Source organism: Triticum aestivum, chromosome 1D (genome assembly GCF_018294505.1).
Source record: "Triticum aestivum cultivar Chinese Spring chromosome 1D, IWGSC CS RefSeq v2.1, whole genome shotgun sequence".
Taxonomy (NCBI): Eukaryota; Viridiplantae; Streptophyta; class Magnoliopsida; order Poales; family Poaceae; genus Triticum; species Triticum aestivum.
The window spans coordinates 491,082,823-491,094,623 of record NC_057796.1 but is presented as its reverse complement, the minus strand read 5'-3'; the positions used below and the strand labels follow the sequence as shown (position 1 = coordinate 491,094,623).

The window sequence follows — 11,801 nt, the reverse complement described above, 5'->3', positions numbered from 1 at the left end:
GGGCTCGCCGTCAACATCACCAGGGTCATCTCTTCTGATCTTATACCGCAATGCACCGCATACCGGGCATGCGTTCAAATCCTCGTACGCACCGCGGTAGAGGATGTAGTCATTAGGGCATGCATGTATCTTCTGCACCTCCAATCCTAGAGGGCATACGACCTTCTTTGCTGCGTACGTACTGTTGGGCAATTTGTTATCCTTTGGAAGCTTCTTCTTCAATATTTTTAGTATCTTCTCAAATCCTTTGTCAGGCACAACATTCTCTGCCTTCCACTGCTGCAATTCCAGTACGGTACCGAGCTTTGTGTTGCCATCTTCGCAATTGGGGTACAACCCTTTTTTGTGATCCTCTAACATGCGATCGAAGTTCAGCTTCTCCTTTTTACTTTCGCATTATCTCCTTGCATCAACAATGACCCGGCGGAGATCATCATCGGGCACAATATCGTCTGGTTCCTCTTGATCTTCAGCAGCTTCCCCCGTTGCAGCATCACCGTATTCCGGGGGCACATAGTTATCATCGTCCTCTTCTTCTTCGCTGTCTTCCATCATAACCCCTATTTCTCTGTGCCTGATCCAAACATTATAGTGTGGCATGAAACCCTTATAAAGCCGGTGGCTGTGAAGGATTTTCCGGTCAGAGTAAGAATTCGTATTCCCACATATAGGGCATGGACAACACATAAAACCATTCTGCTTGTTTTCCGCAGCCACTTCGAGAAAATTATGCATGCCCTTAACGTACTCGGAGGTGTGTCTGTCACCGTACATCCATTGCCGGTTCATCTGCATGCATTATATATAATTAAGTGTGTCAAAAACCATTACAGAACATCATGGATAGATAAGTGACCAAATTAATAGAAGTTCATCATCACATTAAAACCAAAGTACATACATAGTTCTCATTGAACAACATATGGCTCTCCAGAGCATCTAATTAAACCATACATTGAAACTATGTAAAACATTTCAATGCAACAACAAATGCGATCATAATCGCAACCAAGGTAACAATTGATCCAATGGCATAATGATACCAAGCCTCGGTATGAATGGCATATTTTCTAATCTTTCTAATCTTCAAACACATTGCGTCCATCTTGATCTTGTGATCATCAATGACATCCGCAACATGCAACTACAATATCATCTTCTCCTCCTCAAGTTTTTTTATTTTTTCCTTCAAGTAATTTTTTTCTTCTTCAACTAAATTTAACCTCTCGATAATAGGGTCGGTTGGAATTTCTGGTTCACATACCTCCTAGATAAATGAAATCTATGTCACATTGGTCGGCATAATTGTCACAAACAATAAATGAACCAAATAGTTATAAAAGATAATATATACCACATCCGAATCATAGGCAGGACGAGGGCCGACGGGGGCGGATATCAAAACCATCGCACTATATAATAACAAGCAATAATAAAAGTAAGAAAATTAGACAAGTATCTATCTAAAGTAAGAATTTTTTCTTTCAGAAAGAAGATAAGAACAAGAGGCTCACCACGGTGGTGCCGGCGACGAGATCGGCGCGGGCGATCGGCGGCGGTGAAGACGGGGACGGGACGTGACAGACCGGTAAACCTAGACAAATCTCGGGGAAAATGGAGCTTGGAGGTCGAGCTTCGAGAGGAGAAAGCTTAACTAGTGTGGCTCGGGCATTTCATCGAACAACTCATGTGCATAGGAGGTGAGCTAGAGCACCACAAAGCTCTCCCCTCGCCGGCCAGAAAAACCAAAGCAGTGTGGAGTGCTCTGCTGCGGCGATGGGGTATATATTTTTCTCCCTTTTCTCTTTTTTGGAAAACAAATAGAAATGTTTCTGATTCTAGACCCATCCGTTAAGCTAAACAATATATGGACTACATGAGATAGTTTCAATCCCGACGAATAAGGGTAAAAAGAAGAGTTTGCAAGCCTGGTGAGAGCTAGGTTGGACCGATTGACTGACTAACTGCCTACCTTTCACTGGTTACATCTATTGTTATCTACAACAACAAGCTAGACAAAGCGCCGTTAAGATGGTAACAATGGTTGTTGGATCACGCATGCAGGTCCTAGAGAATGAACTGCCACGGCATCGGTATCCACTTCATCTTGAAACCAGCCATGCTGGAGACACCCGCTGGCCACCGCTTCTTCATCTACCCGTCACCTCCTCGTCAGCTGGAGAGAATTAAAAGAGGATCTCTTGCCTAGGTCATTTATTTTTTGAGTGTGCTAAGGCAGCCAGACAATACCGACCCATCGGAACAGGTGGGTCGACCCAAATTTGGGTTTTGATGATTGTAATAGCCATTACCATAGCATGCACATTTGCGAGGATAGTTAGCCTCGTATTTACTGAATTATGAAATGTATTGATCAAAAATCGCCTTTCTTGTAGCTCAAAATAGAAATAAGGCTTCATGTCCAGCTTTTTTTTCTTTGAACCAATGAAATCTAGAGATTCTAATAACATGGTAAAAGTGTGTCTATCACTAAATGATGCTATTTCAAAAGACAATGTTGTGTTAGTACTCTCTAGTGTCTATTAGTTCAAAGACGATGCCAAATGATGCTATTTGGAAAGATGATGGAATTGGAACACCACGGAAGAGGAGAGCGTGAGAGGAAACTTCTTGTGGGCGAGGCGAATATGACCTCCGGTTTGTTTTTCATTACTTATTGCTCAAGTATTGTTTTTCTATCCCTAACATTATTCCTTTCTTACATTCATATATTGCGTTATTTATTTTCATATATTCATACTCCCTCCCTCTCAGCCATTCAGGTCTTTCCCATGCTTTGCCAGGTCAGGCGGACGCGTGTGCGGTATAGTGGACGCGGAGGCGCACACGGTCCACGTGGGCGCACAAGCCTGGCACCCCGCAGACACCCGCCAACCACCGCTTCTCCCACCCATGTTGCCTCCTTGCCAGGAAGGGCAGGCCATCTATCTCCCTATATCACATGTGTCTGTCCAATGCTTTTCTTCCTAATATATTTATTTTTCTTCCCTTTTTCGTTTTTTGAAAATAAAGAGAAATGTTTCTGATTCCAGACCAAGCTAGACTGTACACGTGAAAATCACGATGCACGACAAGAAGATCACATAACATAGAAGATAGTTTCAACTCCGACAAATAAGGCTACACTAGTAGAAAAAGGGCTTTTGTCCCGGTTTATAAGGGCCTTTAGTCCCGGTTCTGGAACCGGGACTAAAGGGTCGTTATTAAAGCCTCCCCCTTTAGTCCCGGTTCTTACACGAACCGGGACTAAAGGCCGTCCACGTGGCCGCAGCCTGGAGCTCCACCTTTAGTCCCGGTTGGTAACACCAACCGGGACTAAAGGAAATTTTATGATTTTTTTCCATTTTTTTGAATTTTTTTGAATTTTTTTTGAATTTTCAAATTTCTGAATTATTTTAACCTCTAACCTCTAATCACCACCCCTCATCACTGCTCAATTTAACCTCTAATCACCCCTCATCATTGCAAATCATCTAACTTCCCGGACGGTCACCCATCCTCTCACTACTCCAGCCTGAGCATGCTTAACTTCCAGGTTCTATTCTCCCTCGTTTCCAAGTCTGCACTTGTTGTTTTACTGACAATAGTAAGATGTCAATCCTATTAACCCTCAGGAATTTAGCTTGAGCATGAAGTCACACATTTCACTGTTTGAGTTTGAAACTATTGTTTTAAAAAACAATAATTATTTATTAACACTAATATTTCTTGAATAAGTAGTTTGACCATAGTTTGACCACAGTTTGACCAGATTTGACCAAAATTCAAAAAAACTGAAATAATTATTTAGTAACACTAATATTTCTTGTATAATTAGTTTGACCATTGTTTGACCACAGTTTGACCAGATTTGAGCAAAATTCAAAAAAACTGAAATAATTATTTAGTAGCACTAATATTTCTTGAATAAGTAGTTTGACCATAGTTTGACCACAGTTTGACCAGATTTGACCAAAATTCAAAAAAACTGAAATAATTATTTAGGAGCACTAATATTCTTGAATAATTAGTTTGGCCATTGTTTGACCACAGTTTGACCACAGTTTGACCAGATTTGACCAAAATTCAAAAAAACTGAAATAATTATTTAGTAACACTAATATTCTTGAATAATTATTTAGTAACACTAATACTTCTTGAATAAGTAGTTTGACCATAGTTTGATCAGATTTAACAAAAATTCAAAAAACTGAAATTTGAGCTTAACTTTTTTTCCTTTTCGAATTTGAGGATTCTAAAGTTTTGCAAACAAGCCGTAGGCAGTCAAAATCGGATGCGGATTTTCGTGCTGAACATTTTGATATATTATATGTTTTTCTAACATCGTATGCAAAAGTTATAGCCGTTTTACATTTTCCCTACACTTTTTGCAAAACATGTCCAAATTTAAGTTTTTAAATTTTCCTAACTAGTACATGTAGTAACATAACTACATCAGGAAGGATTTTAATTTTTGAAGTTTTTATCATTTTCTTTTGCTTTTTACAAAACTGAAAAGGCGATCCACTTGGGGGGGAGGGGGGGGTAGAGTTTGAAAATGGGACCTTTAGTACCGGTTCGTGCCATGAACCGGTACTAATGCATGTTCCTTCCAGCTAGAAAGAAGAGTTTGCCAGCCTGGTGAGAGCTAGCTTGGACTGACTGCCTACCTGCCTTTCGCAGGTTACAACTGTTATCTACAATAAGCTAGACGGAGCGCCATTCCGATTATGGTAACAATGGTCATGCATGTTCCTAGACGATGAAGTGCCACGGCATCATTACGCCCTTCATCCGGTAGTTGTCGGGGATCTCCATGAGCCAGGAGTACCGTGCACCAACCACACCTGAAACCAGAGGATGTTTTCGTCAGCGAGCAGAAGCAAGCAACTAGATGTTCTTCATAAACTGAATTCATGACTGGAAGAAAACACTCACCAGCTATGTTTGAGAACCGAGAGTCGCCGTAGTATGCACAGTCCCTGCCAGCAGCACTGTTGTAAGGTGGTCCCATCACGTCGAGAAGAGCGCAAGTGGTAAGCACCGTGAAGCAGTGCAGGTTAACTCCATTTTCAGGGTACAGAACCATGGTCTCGGCTGAAGCGTCAACAACAGTGTTTGTCTTTATCTTTGCTTGACGAGCCCCTGAAGTGAGTGGCCAGGACAAGAAGTAGATCAGCAAATGATTTGTTAGCGGCTGGAGCATTGCTAAAGAAAAGAAGGAAATAGAGGAACATGGAATGAAACTACGAACTTACCATCCGAGGTGGTGAGCACATTAGCACCACCCTCTGAGTTACTTCTAGCCCAGTCATACGAATTAAGGTGCATGGAACCATAGAGTATCTTCATGAAGATGGTCATCCCGGGTTGGTTGTGCAGAGGAATGACAACATGCTTGGGTAAACAGAAGATACTAAACTAGTTACCCGCAACAACTAGGTAGATGAAGCGCCATTCAGATGGTAACAATTGTTGTTGGATCACGCATGCAGGTCGAAGACGACGAACCGCCACGACATCGGTCTGCACTTCATCTGGAAACCATCCACACTAGAGACACCCGCCGGCCACTACTTCTCCCACAGCCCGTCGCCTACTTGCTAGCCGGAAAAATTAAAAGAGGATCTCCTGCCTAGATATCTCTTTCTTTGAGTGTGTCATGGCAGCCGAACACCACCGACCCACCGGAACAGGTGGGTCGACCCAAATTTGGGTTGCAATGGTTGTAACAGCCATTACCATGGCATGCGCATTTGTGAGGATAGTTAGCCTCGCGTATATAGAATTATGAAGTGTATTTATAAAAAATTGCCTTTCTTCATGCTCGAAATAGAAATGAGGCCGCATGTACACCTTATTTTTCTTTGAACCGATAAAATCTAGAGATTCTAATAACATGCTAAATGTGTGTCTACCACTAACTGATGCTATTATAAAGACAATGTTGTATCACTACTCTCTAGAGTCTATTGGTTCAAATACTATGCTAAATGAAGCTATTTGGAAAATCGATGGAATTGGAACACAATGGAGGACGAGAGCGCGAGAGGAAACTTCTTCCTGTGGGTGAGGCGGATACTACCTCTGGTTTCGTTCTAATTATTTATTGCTCAAGTATTCTTTTTCTATCCCTAACATTATTCCTTCTTTACTTTCATTTATTGGGTTATTTATTTGCATATATTCTTACTCCCTCCCTCTCAGCTGCTTGGATCTCTCCCAAGCTTCGCCAGGTCAGGCGGACGTGCATGGAGTAAAATGGACACTGAGGCGAGCGTGTTCCACGTGGGCGCGCAAGCCTGCCACGCTACACACACCCGCCAGGCGCCGCTTCTCCCACCCGTGTTGCCTCCTCACCAGGAAGGGCAGGCCATCTATCACCCTACAACACATGTGTCTGTCCAATGTTTTCCTTCCCAATATATATATTTTCTTCCCTTTTTCATTTTTTGAAAACAAACAGAAATGTTTCTGATTCCAGACTATTAGTTAAGCTAGATTATACACGTGAAAATCGGGACGCACGACAAGAAGATCATGGGCCATATGAGATAGTTTCATCCTCGATAAATAATGGTAAAAAAGAGTTTGCTAGCCTGGTGAGAGCTAGGTTGGACCGACTTATAGCCAGCCTATCGCTGGTTAGAATTGTAATTATCTACATCAACAAGTTAGACAAGGCGCCGTTCAGATGGTAACAATTGTTGTTGGATTACGCATGTAGGTCCTAGACAACAAACCACCACGGCATTGGTATGCGCGACATCTGGAAACCAGCCACGTTGGAGACACCCGCTGGCTGCCAAATCTATTTTTTGAGTGTGCCAGGGCAATCGTCACCACCGACCCATCAGAACAGGTGGGTCGACCCAAGTTGAGTTCTGATGGTTGTAACAACCATTACCATGGCATGTACATTTTTGAGGATAGTTAGCCTCGTATTTATTGTATTATGCAATGTATTAACAAAAAATCACCTTTCTTCATAATCAAAATGGAAATGAGGCTGCATGTACAACTTATTTTTCTTTGAACCAATAAAATCTAGAGATTGTAATATCATGCTAAAAGTGTGTCTACCACTAAATGGTGCTATTTGAAAACACAATGTTGTGTCACTACTCTCTAGAGTCTATTGGTTCCAACACAATGCTAAATGATGCAAACTGGAAAGACGATGGAATTGGAACACAACAGAAGAGGAGAGCGCAAGTGGAAACTGCTCCTTCTGGGCGAGGCGAATACTACCTCTGGTTTCGTTTTCATTATTTATTTCTCAATTATTGTTTTTCTATCCCTAACATTATTCCTTCTTTACTTTCATATATTGTGTTATTTATTGCCATACATTCATACTCCCACCCTCTCAACCATTCGGGTCTCACCCATGCTTTGCCAGGTTAGGTGGACGCGCGTGCGGTAAACTGGACGCGGAGGCATGCGCGCTCCACGTGGGCGCGCAAGCCTGCCACGCTACAGACACCCGCCAGCCGCCGCTTCTCCCACCCGCGTGGCCTCCTCACCAGGCAGGGCAGGCCATCTATCACCCTACATCACATGTGTCTGTCCAATGTTTTGCTTCCCAATATATTTATTTTTCTTCCCTTTTTCATTTTTGGAAAACAAACAGAAAGTTTTCTGATTCCAGACCCATTAGTTAAGCTAGATTGTACACGTGAATATCGCGACGCATGACAAGAAGATCATGGACCACATGAGATAGTTTCATCCCCGATAAATAAGGGTAAAAAAGAGTTTGCTAGCCTGGTGAGAGCTAGGTTGGATTGACTTACTACCTACCTTTCGCTAGTTAGAACTATACTTATCTATATCAACAAGTTAGACGAAGCATCATTCAGATGGTCACAATTGTTGTTGGATTACGCATGCAGGTCCTAGACGATGAACCACTATGCACTAGTAGAAAACAGGGCTTTCGTTCGGGCATGGCAAGCCTATTAGTCCCGGTTCAGTCATGAACCGGGACCCATGGGGGCATTCGTCCCGGTTCGTGAGCCCAGGGGGCCGGCCGGGGACTCGTGGGCATCGGTCCCGGTTCGTATGGAACCATTTGTCCCGGTTCGAGGCACGAACCGGGACTAATGGGCCTCGCTCCTGGCCCACAACCATTGGTCCCGGTTCTTGGCATGAACCGGGACAGAAGGCCCGGATTTAGTACCGGTTCTAGCCACGAACTGGGACAAATGAGCTGCCTATATATACCCCATCGCCGCAGCAGAGCACTCCACAATGCTCTATTTTTTCTGGCCGTCGAGGGGAGGGCATTTTGGTGCTATAGCTCACCTCCTATGCAGATCAGGTGTTCGATGAAATGTCTGAGCCACACTAGTTAATCTTTCTCCTCTCGAAACTCGACCTCCGAGCTCCATTTTCCCCGAGATTTGTCTAGGTTTAGCGGTCCGTCACGTCCCGTCCCCGTCTTCACCGCCGTCGATCGCCCGCGCCGATCTCGTCGCCAGCACCACCGTGGTGAGCCTCTTGTTCTTATCTTCTTTCTGAAAGAAAAAAAATTCTTACTTCAGATAGATACTTGTCTAGTTTTGTTACTTTTATTATTCCTTCTTATTATATAGTGCGATGGTTTTGGTATCTGCCCCCGTCGGCCCTCGTCCTGTCTATGATTCGGATGTGGTATATATTATCTTTTTATAACTATTTGGTTCATATATTGTTTATGACAATTATGCCGACCAACGTGTCATAGATTTTATTTATCTAGGAGGTGGTTGAACCGGAAATTCCAACCGACCCTATTGTCGAGAGGTTAAATTTAGTTGAAGAAGAAAACAATTACTTGAAGGAAAAAATAAAAAAATTTGAGGAGGAGAAGATAATATTGGATTTGCATGTTGCGGATGTCGGCGATGATCACAAAATCAAGATGGATGCAATGCACTTGAAGATTAGAAAGATTAGAAAATATGCCATTCATATTGAGGCTTGATATCATTATGCCGTTGGATCAATTGTTACCTTGGTTGCGATTATGATCGCATTTGTTTTCGCATTGAAATGTTTTACATAGTTTCAATGTATGGTTTAATGAATTAGATGCTTTGAAGAGCTATATGTTGTTAGATGAGAACTATGTACGTACTTTGGTTTTAATGTGATGATGAACTTCTATTAATTTGGTCACTTAATTATCTATTCATGATGTTCTGTAATGGTTTTTGACACACTTAATTATATACAATGCACGTAGATGAACCGATAATGGATGTACGGTGGCAGACACACCTCCGAGTACATTAAGGGTGTGCATGATTTTCTCGAAGTGGCTGAGGCAAACAAGCAGAATGGCTTTATGTGTTGTCCATGCCCTACATGTGGGAATACGAAGTCTTACTCTGACCGGAAAATCCTTCACACCCACCTGCTTTACAAGGGTTTCATGCCACACTATAATGTTTGGACGAGGCACGGAGAAATAGGGGTTATGATGGAAGACGGCGAAGAAGAAGAGGACGATGACAACTATGTGCCCCCTGAATACGGTGATGCTGCAACGGGGGAAGCTGTTGAAGATCAAGAGGAACCAGCCGATGTGCCCAATGATGCTGCAACGGGGGAAGCTGCTGAAGATCAAGAGGAACTAGTGCCCGATGATGATGATGTCCGCCGGGTCATTGTCGATGCAAGGACGCAATGCGAAAGTCAAAAGGAGAAGATGAAGTTCGATCGCATGTTATTAGATCACAAAAAAGGGTTGTACCCCAATTGCGAAGATGGCAACACAAAGCTCGGTACCATACTGGAATTGCTGCAGTGGAAGGCAGAGAATGCTGTGCCTGACAAAGGATTTGAGAAGCTATTGAAAATATTGAAGAAGAAGCTTCCAAAGGATAAGGAATTGCCCGACAGTACATACGCAGCAAAGAAGGTCGTATGCCCTCTAGGATTGGAGGTGCAGAAGATACATGCATGCCCTAATGACTGCATCCTCTACCGCGGTGCGTACAAGGATCTGAACGCATGCCCGGTATGCGGTGCATTGTGGTATAAGATCAGACGAGATGACCCTGGTGATGTTGACGGCGAGCCCCCCAGGAAGAGGGTTCCTGCAAAGGTGATGTGGTATGCTCCTATAATACCACGGTTGAAACGTCTGTTCAGAAACGAAGAGCATGCCAAGTTGATGCGATGGCACAGTGAGGACCGTAAGAAAGACGGGAAGTTGAGAGCACCCGCTGACGGGTCGTAGTGGAGAAAAATCGAGAGAAAGTACTGGGCTGAGTTTGCAGCTGACCCAAGGAACGTATGGTTTGGTTTAAGCGCAGATGGCATTAATCCTTTCGGGCAGCAGAGCAGCAATCACAGCACCTGGCCCGTGACTCTATGTATGTATAACCTTCCTCCTTGGATGTGCATGAAGCAGAAGTTCATTATGATGCCAGTTCTCATCCAAGGCCCTAAGCAACCCGGCAATGACATTGATATGTACCTAAGGCCATTAGTTGAAGAACTTTTACAGCCATGGAATGGAAACGGTGTACGTACATGGGATGAGCACAAACAGGAGGAATTTAACCTGCACGTGTTGCTGTTTGTAACCATCAACGACTGGCCCGCTCTCAGTAACCTTTCAGGACAGACAAACAAGGGATACCATGCATGCACGCACTGTTTAGATGACACTGAAAGTATATACCTGGACAAATGCATGAAGAATGTGTACCTGGGCCATCGTCGATTTCTTCCGACCAACCATCAATGTCGAAAGAAAGGCAAGCATTTCAAAGGCGAGGCAGATCACCGGAAGAAGCCCGCCATGCGTACCGGTGATCACATACTTGCTATGGTCAATGATTTACACGTAATCTTTGGAAAGGGTCCCGACAGACTAGCTGTTCCGAATGACGCTGAGGGACACGCACCCATGTGGAAGAAGAAATCTATATTTTGGGACCTACCCTGCTGGAAAGACCTAGAGGTCCGCTCTTCAATCGACGTGATGCACGTGACGAAGAACCTTTGCGTGAACCTGCTAGGCTTCTTGGGCATGTATGGGAAGACAAAAGATACACCTGAGGCACGGGAGGAATTGCAACGTTTGCACGAAAAAGATGGCATGCCTCCGAAGCAGTATGAAGGTCCTGCCAGCTATGCTCTTATGAAAGAAGAGAAAGAAATCTTCTTTGAATGCCTGCTCAGTATGAAGGTCCCGACTGGCTTCTCGTCGAATATAAAGGGAATAATAAATATGCCAGAGAAAAAGTTCCAGAACCTAAAGTCTCATGACTGCAACATGATTATGACGCAACTGCTTCCGGTTGCATTGAGGGGGCTTCTACCGGAAAATGTCCGATTAGCCATTGTGAAGCTATGTGCATTCCTCAATGCAATCTCTCAGAAGGTGATTGATCCAGAAATCATACCAAGGCTAAGGAGTGATGTGGCGCAATGTCTTGTAAGTTTCGAGTTGGTGTTCCCACCATCCTTCTTCAATATCATGACGCACGTCCTAGTTCATCTAGTCGACGATATTGTCATTCTGGGGCCCGTATTTCTACACAATGTGTTCCCCTTTGAGAGGTTCATGGGAGTCCTAAAGAAATATGTCCGTAACCGTGCTAGGCCAGAAGGAAGCATCTCCATGGGCCATCAAACAGAGGATGTCATTGGGTTTTGTGTTGACTTCATTCCTGGCCTTAAGAAGATAGGTCTCCCTAAATCGTGGTATGAGGGGAGACTGACTGGAAAAGGCACACTAGGAGTGGACTCAATAATATGCAGGGACGGGCATTCTTGGTCTCAAGCACACTACACAGTTCTAC

The 11,801-nt window shown here is 43.6% G+C and overlaps 1 protein-coding gene across 1 annotated transcript; it reads right to left on the bottom strand.

Moving 5' to 3' along the window:
• Nucleotides 1-4,755: 4,755 nt before the first annotated feature.
• On the bottom strand, nucleotides 4,756-5,409 carry LOC123179202 (plant cysteine oxidase 2-like). The gene is made up of 3 exons (XM_044591536.1): nucleotides 5,259-5,409; nucleotides 4,939-5,145; nucleotides 4,756-4,847 (listed from the first exon to the last, which is right to left on the bottom strand). The coding sequence occupies exons 1-3, from the start codon at nucleotides 5,362-5,364 to the stop codon at nucleotides 4,756-4,758; spliced, it is 405 nt and encodes a 134-aa protein (XP_044447471.1). The 5' UTR covers nucleotides 5,365-5,409.
• Between the last annotated feature and the right edge of the window lie 6,392 nt (nucleotides 5,410-11,801).

What these genes read in the sequence shown, in the direction of transcription:
- LOC123179202 (XM_044591536.1), bottom strand. Translation starts at nt 5,364, where the DNA reads ATGACCATCTTCATGAAGATACTCTATGGTTCCATGCACCTTAATTCG. An exon ending in TGTGCTCACCACCTCGGATG is followed by an intron (nt 5,146 to 5,258) that starts GTAAGTTCGTAG and finishes CACTCACTTCAG; the next exon opens with GGGCTCGTCAAGCAAAGATA. An exon ending in TCGGTTCTCAAACATAGCTG is followed by an intron (nt 4,848 to 4,938) that starts GTGAGTGTTTTC and finishes CTCTGGTTTCAG; the next exon opens with GTGTGGTTGGTGCACGGTAC.